A 10,534-nucleotide genomic window follows, 5' to 3' on the forward strand; every position below is an offset into this window, starting at 1 on the left:
GAACTGATTTTTAATGGTTTTAACCATTCTGAAATTGTGATAATGTTCCCCTTTAAGTGTTTATGCGGCCACCCTCAGTGTGACCTGTATGGCTGTTGATCAAATATGCCTTGCATTCACTTGTGTGTGTGTAGAAGCCGCATATATCATGTGACAGGGGCCGGCACGCTGTTTGTATGGAGGAAAAGCGGACGTGACGACAGGTTGTAGAGGACGCTAAAGGCAGTGCCTTTAAGGCACGCCCCCAATATTGTTGTCCGGGTGGAAATCAGGAGGAATTCGGGAGAATGGTTGCTCCGGGAGACTTTCGAGAGGGGCACTAAAAATGGGGAGGGTTGGCAAGTATGAGTATTAACGGTGAATGCGCTGTATAATACCGGCGGGCCAGCTCTAATGTTCATTTGATATTGCCTCAAGGGCCAAATTAAATTACACGGCGGGCCATTTTTTTTTTAGTTTGACACCCATGTTTTAGATGAATTGTGATTGACTGATTGTTTTCAGCCGCTCACGCTTCTCCTGGTGAGCCACTTCCTCCTCCTATAATTAAGAAGACAGGACAGCTGGGGTCCCTTTTTGTGTGTCTATCATGTTGAAGGAGTGAGGAGTGAAACAGTTTATTTACCGCTAGGTAAATTATTTGGATTATGTTGAAGACAATCACGGAGAATATTTTTTGTTCGTGAAAATAATTGATGATCATTGGGAATCTGGACATATCTCCGCGAGTGCTTATTAAGGAATTTAGTGAGTCATAAACCTCCTCCTCAGGACTACTGCGCTATCTTTATTTGGATTTTTTTGATCTTTTTTGAAGGCAAGAGTAGCCGTAACGAACATCCTCCTAGTGATGGCCGTCTGAAGTAAGATAATAAATATTTTTAATTCAATGTTTTTTTTTTGTTTTTTTTTAAACAGTTAGTTTGTACAAGAATACTTTTTGGACTTATGCATATTTTCATGATTTATATATTCATGCCATATTTCCTCATACAGCGACTGGGAGGCTTAACTTGCTTAACTGCAACAAGTGCTAAGTGTCTGTTTCTTAGGAAAATTGCGTCACTCAGCCCTTCTTGGCTGCTGACGTATGACCTACGTAGGTCATACGTCAGCAGCCAAGAAGGGCTTTTGTAGCCTGCAATCTGTTTTGAAAAAGTTTTATTGTCATTCGTATACCAAATGATATATTACGAGACTCGGTTTCAATCGAGGATTGACACTGAATCGAATTGTCACGTCAAGAATCGGAATCGAATCGTGAGTTGGCGTAAGATCATATTCCAAAGAAGTATATAAACTTTAAAAATATAAACATAATAATGATAATATAGTGTATATCATTAAAAAAAAATACTGAATTATTTTTCTGTCATATTTTCATGATTTATATATTCATGCCATATTTCCTCATACAGCGACTGGGAGGCTTAACTTGCTTAACTGCAACAAGTGCCAAGTGTCTGTTTCTTAGGAAAATTGCGTGTACTTTGTTTGTCCCGATGCATCTAAAAATGTTTTTTTTATTTTATTATACAATTTTGAAAAATCAATTTAGGTTAAAAAAAAAAAACGTACATACATATTTATTAATTTATTTTATTTTATTTTTTTGACCTAAAAAAGTATTTAAACCTATTTTAAAAAATCTAAAATCGAGTTGGCTTAAGATCATATCCCAAAGAAGTATATAAACTTTAAAAAGTATAATAATAATCAGTGTTGGGACTAACGCGTTACTAAGTATCGTGTTACTGTAACGCTGTTAGTTTCGGCGGTAACTAGTAATCTAACGCGTTATTTTTTTTATATCCAGTAACTCAGTTACCATTACTACATGGTGCGTTACTGCGTTATTTTACGTTATTTTTTAATGTAGTATCGGCTAGAAACAGAAGAAGTGTCGTCCTTCTGTCTCACAAGGAAATGAAAAGGCGTGCTTTCCTCGACCGAGGAGCGGAGCGCAGGGGAGACGTTCCTCCAGGGCCTATGCATGTACTTCGGGGCTAACACCCTTCACTTTACCCGGCAGTGGGTCTTTACAGCTCCGGACTCGAGGGTGAATGACGAGGCCGGCGGTTTGTTGCAATTTTGTGACTTTATTGGTGTCTTGCACGCAGCCATCCACCAAGCTAGAGCACCTGCACGCATCCACTGTTGCGCTCCCTCACCTCTCTCGCCCACTCACTCACTGACGTCACTCACCTCACATGCTGTCATTTCTTAAAGGGCCACACACACACACACACACACACACACACACACACACACACACACACACACACACACACACGCTACTCTCATAACAACTAAAAAGACATCATGGCGAAGCCAGAAGTCGAGTTACATGGAGACATTGTCACTACTTTTCTTTTGTCGAGCACAAAGAAAATAACATTTTAGTTAAATGTAAGTTGTGTCTTGGATCAAAGATCCCATCTACTTAAAGTTAAAGTGACAATGATTGTCACACACACACTAGGTGTGGTGAAATTATTCTCTGCATTTGACCCATCACCCTTGATCACCCCCTGGGAGGTGAGGGGAGCAGTGAGTAGCAACAGTGACCACACCCGGGAATACTGCCCAAAACAGCAATTCAAATCTGCTGAAACAGCTACATAAATGTAAATGGGTTACACTTGTATAGCTTTTCTACCTTTTTCAGGAACTCAAAGCGCTTTGACACTATTTCCACATTCACCCATTCACACACACATTCACACACTGATGGCGGGAGCTGCCATGCAAGGCACTAACCAGGACTCATCAGGAGCAAGGTTGAAGTGTCTTGCTCAAGGACACAACGGACGTGACTAGGATGGTAGAAGGTGGGGATTGAACCAGTAACCCTCAGATTGCTGGCACGGCCACTCTCCCACCTTCGCCACGCCACATAAGCAACATGCTTTGACGAAGCTAGTAAAGAGAGACACAGACTCCGATGCCACTTCACCTCCACCTAAGGATTTTAACGGAGGCAATGCTAGCCAGGACAACATTGATAGAGCCATTGCAGCGTATGTGCTAGAAGACATGCAGGCTATTTCTACAGTGGAGTCACCCGTTTTCTGGCAGCTAAATAGCATGATTCCGGCGTCAAACAACAAATGGCACAGAAAACATGTTCCAAGTACCTGGACAGTGAATACATAAACATGGAAAGCGAGCTAAAGAAAACACTCCAAACTCTGCCTCTGCTCATCATTGAAGGTACACACTGTCAATTCTCTTATATACTATTTCATTCTAGACTTCTAGAGTGTTTGATTATCACATCACTCTAAATGTATAGACTATAAAGTTCACAAACATAAAGAGGGATGCTAGTGGGCCAGGCCAATCTTTCATTTTCTCTAAACTAAAACTGGGGAAATGTGTAGAGTCTTCTGGGCTTCACTACAGTGTTGATCTCCTGAATACATGATTTTATTTCACAATTCCTTGAGAGAGAAAAAATGCCTGATTAGGCTTTGTGTATGTCATGTGTGCCTTCCTTGGGTGAAGCCAGCTTTACAGCTATGTTGTTATTATGCGGTTTGTTACTTATGTATGTTATGTTGCAGCTATTTCAAATAGTTTTGTCAATTTGTTGTGGCCTGAAATAAATTGGCCCTTTGAAACATATCTTTGTCTTTGTGTGTTGTATGTAGAGCACATTGCTTAGCAGAGTTCAGTGATGCAAATGCATGTCAAGTTGATCAACACATTGTATTATTCTCCAGTGCAATAACAGTACTGAAACGAAGGCTAAAAGGGCATTAATGGGAGCCTTAAAAAAAAAGGAGAAAAAAATAAGTAACTAAATAGTTACTTTTCACAGTAACGCATTACTTTTTGGTGTAAGTAACTGAGTTAGTAACTGAGTTACTTTTGAAATAAAGTAACTAGTAACTAACTAGTTACTGGTTTTCAGTAACTAACCCAACACTGATAATAATATAGTATATATCATTTCAAAAAATACTGTATTAATTTTCTGTCATGGTGGTTTTTTTAATTATTGTTGAAATATTATTTCATTAATTCTCCTGCTTGCTTCTTTGTTTTCATTTGTCTTAACTTTTGTTCCACTGCTCTTCTAAATCTGAACAATGGAAGTGATCAACTTGCCTCTCAACAAAATCGACAAGCTCTTTTCAACGAGAAAACCGGGTTCAGGTCCTGAAAAAACGTTTGTTGCTAAACAAACGATGGACTCTTGGTGATTCTTTCAGTGGAGGACGTTGAAGACATCTACCTGTTCAAAATGATCACGGGACCCCTGCTGATTGGAGTAAGCGTTGCCCGGCAGCTGCTCAAGGTATACCCTAAAGCAGCCACAAATAATTGAGGGATGGGCAGAGCTATGAGCACTCAGACTTTAGCGGTTTCTGGATCAAATCGCAAACTGGACAACATCTTGGAGAAGCTGGCTGCTCTGCAAGGCAAAGTGTGACGATTTTAAGGACCAGAAGTAGACAATAAAAGGGGGAAAAATGTAACCTTTTTTTCTCCTCCCTCGCTCTGAGCTATGTTTACCTTTTCCCTACCCTGAAAATGTAATCTAATTACTTTTCAATCGATGTTTATTTATATAGCCCTAAATCACAAGTGTCTCAAAGGGCTGCAAAAACCACAACGACATCCTCGGTTCAGAGCCCACATAAGGGCAAGGAAAAACTCACAACCCAGTGGGACGTCGATGTGAATGACTATGAGAAACCTTGGAGAGGATTGCAGATGTCAATGGACGTCGAGTGGGTCTGACATAATGTGAAAGTCCAGACCATAGTGGATCTAACATAATAGTGAGAGTCCAGTTCATAGTGGATCTAACATAATAGTGAGAGTCCAGTCCATAGTGGATCTAATATAATAGTGAGAGTCCAGTCCATAGTGGATCTAACATAATAGTGAGAGTCCAGTCCATAGTGGATCTAACATAATAGTGAGAGTCCAGTCCATAGTGGATCTAACATAATAGTGAGAGTCCAGTCCATAGTGGATCTAACATAATAGTGTGAGAGTCCAGTCCATAGTGGATCTAACATAATAGTGAGAGTCCAGTCTATAGTGGATCTAACATAATAGTGAGAGTCCAGTCCATAGTGGATCTAACATTATAGTGAGAGTCCAGTCCATAGTGGATCTAACATAATAGTGAGAGTCCAGTCCATAGTAGATCTAACATAATAGTGAGAGTCCAGTCCATGGTGGATCTAACATAATAGTGAGAGTCCAGTCCATAGTGGATTTAACATAATAGTGAGAGTCCAGTTCATAGTGGATCTAACATAATAGTGAGAGTCCAGTCCATAGTGGATTTAACATAATAGTGAGAGTCCAGTTCATAGTGGATCTAACATAATAGTGAGAGTCCAGCTCATAATGGATCTAACATAATAGTGAGAGTCCAGTCCATAGTAGATCTAACATAATAGTGAGAGTCCAGTCCATAGTGGATCTAACATAATAGTGTGAGAGTCCAGTCCATAGTGGATCTAACATAATATTGAGAGTCCAGTCCATAGTGGATCTAACATAATAACATAATAGTGAGAGTCCAGTCCATAGTGGATTTAACATAATAGTGAGAGTCCAGTTCATAGTGGATCTAACATAATAGTGAGAGTCCAGTCCATAGTGGATCTAACATAATAGTGAGAGTCCAGTCCATAGTGGATCTAACATAATAGTGTGAGAGTCCAGTCCATAGTGGATCTAACATAATAGTGAGAGTCCAGTCTATAGTTGATCTAATATAATAACATAATAGTGAGAGTCCAGTCCATAGTGGATCTAACATAATAGTGTGAGAGTCCAGTCCATAGTGGGGCCAGCAGGAGACCATCCCGAGTGGAGACGGGTCAGCAGTGCAGAGATGTTCCCAACCGATGCACAGGCGAGCGGTCCACCCCAGGTCCCGACTCTGGACAGCCAGCACTTCATCCATGGCCACCGGACCTGTGCCCCCACCCCCTCCACGCAGGAGAGGGGGGCAGAGGAGAAAAGCAAAGAAGCGGCAGATCAACTGGTCTAAAAAGGGGGTCTATTTAAAGGCTAGAGTATAAAAATGAGTTTTAAGATGGGACTTAAATGCTTCTACTGAGGTAGCATCTCTAACTGTTACCAGGAGGCCATTCCAGACTACTGGAGCCCCAATAGAAAAGTGCAATGACCTAAAGTTCAACTCCATTCATTAGATTGTCCCATGTAATGCCAAATATGAACTCATTTATTTGGATGCAACAATTCTCTCAAAAGGCCAGACTCGCCTGAAAATGGTGGACTTTGAGATCCAGGAGAACCACAGTCTCCACCAGACGGGAGGTCTGAGCAGCAAGCGGCTTGTGGTGCGGCGAGGAAGAGCCTTCAAAGTCACTCTGATGCTTGATGGACGCCCGTGGGAGCCAAGCAGCCAACGTTTGGCGCTGCAGATTTCATTAGGTGCTCGTCACACCTGCCCTGTTGCTAGGCAGAATTGCTGCTTTGACCTGGATTTTTTATATTTTTTTTTACTCATGACAGGCGACATGTCAGCCAAGATGTTGGTTAACTTTACCGACAAGTGGTTCGACACGGACAGGTGGTCGGCCCGGGTCTACCCCGGCGACCTGCGCCGCCGCTCCATCACCATCCAGGTCTTCGCCCCGGTCCGGTCCTCGGTGGGCTTGTACCAGATGCTGGTCCACATAGACGACGCACAGGAGCGCCGCAGCTTCTTGGTGGGGACTTTTGTGCTGCTGTGCAACCCCTGGCTGGAAGGTGAGTTCGTCACGAGTCAGTCTTGAGTCCACTAACTGCCGGGAAAATGCTGACTTCTGCACTTTTGCACATGCAGAGGATCCGGTCTACATGCCGCTGGATGTGCTGCTGGACGAGTACATCAGGAGCGACTATGGCGTGGTCTACATGGGAACAGACGTCAACGTTGTCCAGCGTCCTTGGTCATTTGGGCAGGTGTGTGTGTGCACGTGTGTGTGTGTGTGTGTTTCACTGTCTCTAATGACTTTGATTGATTGATTGAGACTTTTATTAGTACAAACCCCGTTTCCATATGAGTTGGGAAATTGTGTTAAATGTAAATATAAACGGAATACAATGATTTGCAAATCATTTTCAACCCATATTCAGTTGAATATGCTACAAAGACAAGCTGATAAACATTTTTTTTTGTGCAAATAATCATCAACTTTAGAATTTGATGCCAGCAACACGTGACAAAGAAGTTGGGAAAGGTGGCAATAAATACTGATAAAGTTGAGGAATGCTCATCAAACACTTATTTGGAACATCCCACAGGTGAACAGGCAAATTGGGAACAGGTGGGTGCCATGATTACGTATAAAAATAGATTCCATGAAATGCTCAGTCATTCACAAACAAGGATGGGGCGAGGGTCACCACTTTGTCAACAAATGCGTGAGCAAATTGTTGAACAGTTTAAGAAAAAACCTTTCTCAACCAGCTATTGCAAGGAATTTAGGGATTTCACCATCTACGGTCCGTAATATCATCAAAGGGTTCAGAGAATCTGGAGAAATCACTGCACGAAAGCAGCTAAGCCCGTGACCTTCGATCCCTCAGGCTGTACTGCTTCAACAAGCGACATCATTGTGTAAAGGATATCACCACACGGGCTCAGGAGCACTTCAGAAACCCACTGTCAGTAACTACAGTTGGTCGCTACATCTGTAAGTGCAAGTTAAAACTCTCCTATGCAAGGCGTAAACCGTTTATCAACAACACCCAGAAACGCCGTCGGCTTCGCTGGGCCTGAACTCATCTAAGATGGACTGATACAAAGTGGAAAAGTGTTCTGTGGTCTGACGAGTCCACATTTCAAATTGTTTTTGGAAACTGTGGACGTCGTGTCCTCCGGACCAAAGAAGAAAAGAACCATCCGGATTGTTATAGGCGCAAAGTTGAAAAGCCAGCATGTGTGATGGTATGGGGGTGTATTAGTGACCAAGACATGGGTAACTTACACATCTGTGAAGGCGCCATTAATGCTGAAAGGTACATACAGGTTTTGGAGCAACATATGTTGCCATCCAAGCAACGTTACCATGGACGCCCCTCCTTATTTCAGCAAGACAATGCCAAGCCACGTGTTACATCAATGTGGCTTCATAGTAAAAGAGTGCGGGTACTAGACTGGCCTGCCTGTAGTCCAGATCTGTCTCTCATTGAAAATGTGTGGCGCATTATGAAGCCTAAAATACCACAACGGAGACCCCCGGACTGTTGAACAACTTAAGCTGTACATCAAGCAAGAATGGGAAAGAATTCCACCTGAGAAGCTTAAAAAATGTGTCTCCTCAGTTCCCAAACGTTTACTGAGTGTTGTTAAAAGGAAAGGCCATGTAACACAGTGGTGAACATGCCCTTTCCCAACTACTTTGGCACGTGTTGCAGCCATGAAATTCTAAGTTAATTATTATTTGCAGAAAAAAAATAAAGTTTGAGTTTGAACATCAAATATGTTGTCTTTGTAGTGCATTCAATTGAATATGGGTTGAAAAGGATTTGCAAATCATTGTATTCCGTTTATATTTACATCTAACACAATTTCCCAACTCATATGGAAATGGGGTTTGTAGGTTGCACAGTACAGTACATATTCCGTACAATTGACCACTAAATGGTAACACCCCAATAAGTTTTTCAACTTGTTTAAGTCGGGGTCCACGTTAATCAATTCAAGGTAAAAAAAAAACAAAACAAAAAAAAACTGCTGTAAACTGTTATACATTTTTATATTAGTATATACCGGGGGTTGGCAACCCGCGGCTCTAGAGCCACATGCGGCTCTTTAGTGCCGCCCTAGTGGCTCTCTGGAGCTTTTTTGAAAATGTATGCAAAAAGATGAGGGGAAAAAAATACATTGTTTTGTGTTAATATGGTTTCTGAAGGAGGACAAACATGACACAAACCTCCCCAATTGTTATAAAGCACACTGTTTGTATTAAACATGCTACACTGATTCGAGTATTTGGCGAGCGGCGTTTTGTCCCACTAATTTTGGCGGTCCTTGAACTCACCGTAGTTTGTTTACATGAATAACTTTCTCGGACGTGTTTTATGCCACTTCTTTTTCTGTCTCATTTTGTCCACCAAACTTTTAACGTTGTGCATGAATGCACAAAGGTGAGTTTTGTTGATGTTATTGACTTGTGTGGAGTGCTAATCGGGCATATTTGGTCACTGCATGACTGCAAGCTAATCGATGCTAACATGCTATTTAGGCTAGCTATATGTACATATTGCATCATTATGCCTCATTTGTAGGTATATTTGAGGTCATTTAGTTTCCTTTAAGTCCTCTTATTTCAATTTATATCTCATGACACGCTATCTGTATGTAATATGGCTTTTAATTTTTTTTGCGGCTCCAGACTGATTTGTTTTTGTATTTTTGGTCCAATATGGCTCTTTCAACATTTTGGGTTGCCGACCCCTGAACTACACAAACCCCAAAAGCAGTGAAGTTGGCATGTTGGGAAAATGGTAAATAAAAACAGAATACAATGATTTGCAAATCCTTTTCAACTTATATTCAATTGGACTGCAAAGACAAGATATTTAATGTTCACACTGAGAAACGTCATTTTTTTGGTGCAAATAATTATGAACTTGGAATTTAATGGCAGCAACACATTGCAAACAAGTTTTTCACAGGGGCATTTTTACGAATTCTTTCCCATTCTTGCTTGATGTACAGCTTAAGTTGTTCAACAGTCCGGGGGTCTCCGTTGTGGTATTTTAGGCTTCATATTGCGCCACACATTTTCAATGGGATACAGGTCTGGACTACAGGCAGGCCAGTCTAGTACCCGCACTCTTTTACTATGAAGCCACGTTGATGTAACACGTGGCTTGGCATTGTCTTGCTGAAATAAGCAGGGGCGTCCATGATAACGTTGCTTGAATGGCAACATATGTTGCTCCAAAACCTGTATGTACCTTTCAGCATTAATGGCGCCTTCACAGATGTGTAAGTTACCCATGTCTTGGCCACTAATACACCCCCATACCATCACAGATGCTGGCTTTTACACTTTGCGCCTATAACAATCTGGATGGTTCTTTTTCTCTTTGGTCCGGAGGACCAAATTTCAAATTGTTTTTGGAAACTGTGGACGTCGTGGTCCACAGTTTCCAAAAACAATTTGAAATGTGGACTCGTCAGACCACAGGACACTTTCCCACTTTGCATCAGTCCATCTTAGATGAGCTCGGGACCATAAATGATAAATGGCTTTGGCTTTGCATAGCAGAGTTTTAACTTGCACTGACAGATGTAGCGACAAACTGTAGTTACTGACAGTGGTTTTCTGAAGTGTTCCTAAACACGTGGTGATATCCTTTACACACTGATGTCACTTTTAGATGCAGTACCGCCTGAGGGTTCGAAGGTCCGTGATATCATCGCTTACGTGCAGTGATTTCTCCAGATTCTCTGAACCTTTTGATGAGATTACGGACCTTAGATGGTGGAATCCCTAAATTCCTCGTAATAGCTGGTTGAGAAATGTTGTTCTTAAACAAT

General features: G+C 41.6%; 1 protein-coding gene across 1 annotated transcript in view; it reads left to right on the forward strand.

Moving 5' to 3' along the window:
• Window positions 1-590: 590 nt before the first annotated feature.
• Window positions 591-10,534, forward strand: part of LOC133612435 (protein-glutamine gamma-glutamyltransferase 5-like) — a 53,387-nt gene continuing 43,443 nt past the window's right edge. The window contains exons 1-4 of the mRNA XM_061969845.2: window positions 591-631; window positions 6,247-6,429; window positions 6,511-6,747; window positions 6,824-6,942. Coding sequence (XP_061825829.2) covers window positions 6,264-6,429; window positions 6,511-6,747; window positions 6,824-6,942 — 522 coding nt within the window. The 5' untranslated portion in view covers window positions 591-631; window positions 6,247-6,263. The remainder of the gene's footprint in view (window positions 632-6,246; window positions 6,430-6,510; window positions 6,748-6,823; window positions 6,943-10,534) is intronic.

The sequence above is a fragment of the Nerophis lumbriciformis genome, linkage group LG01, assembly GCF_033978685.3.
Source record: "Nerophis lumbriciformis linkage group LG01, RoL_Nlum_v2.1, whole genome shotgun sequence".
Taxonomy (NCBI): Eukaryota; Metazoa; Chordata; class Actinopteri; order Syngnathiformes; family Syngnathidae; genus Nerophis; species Nerophis lumbriciformis.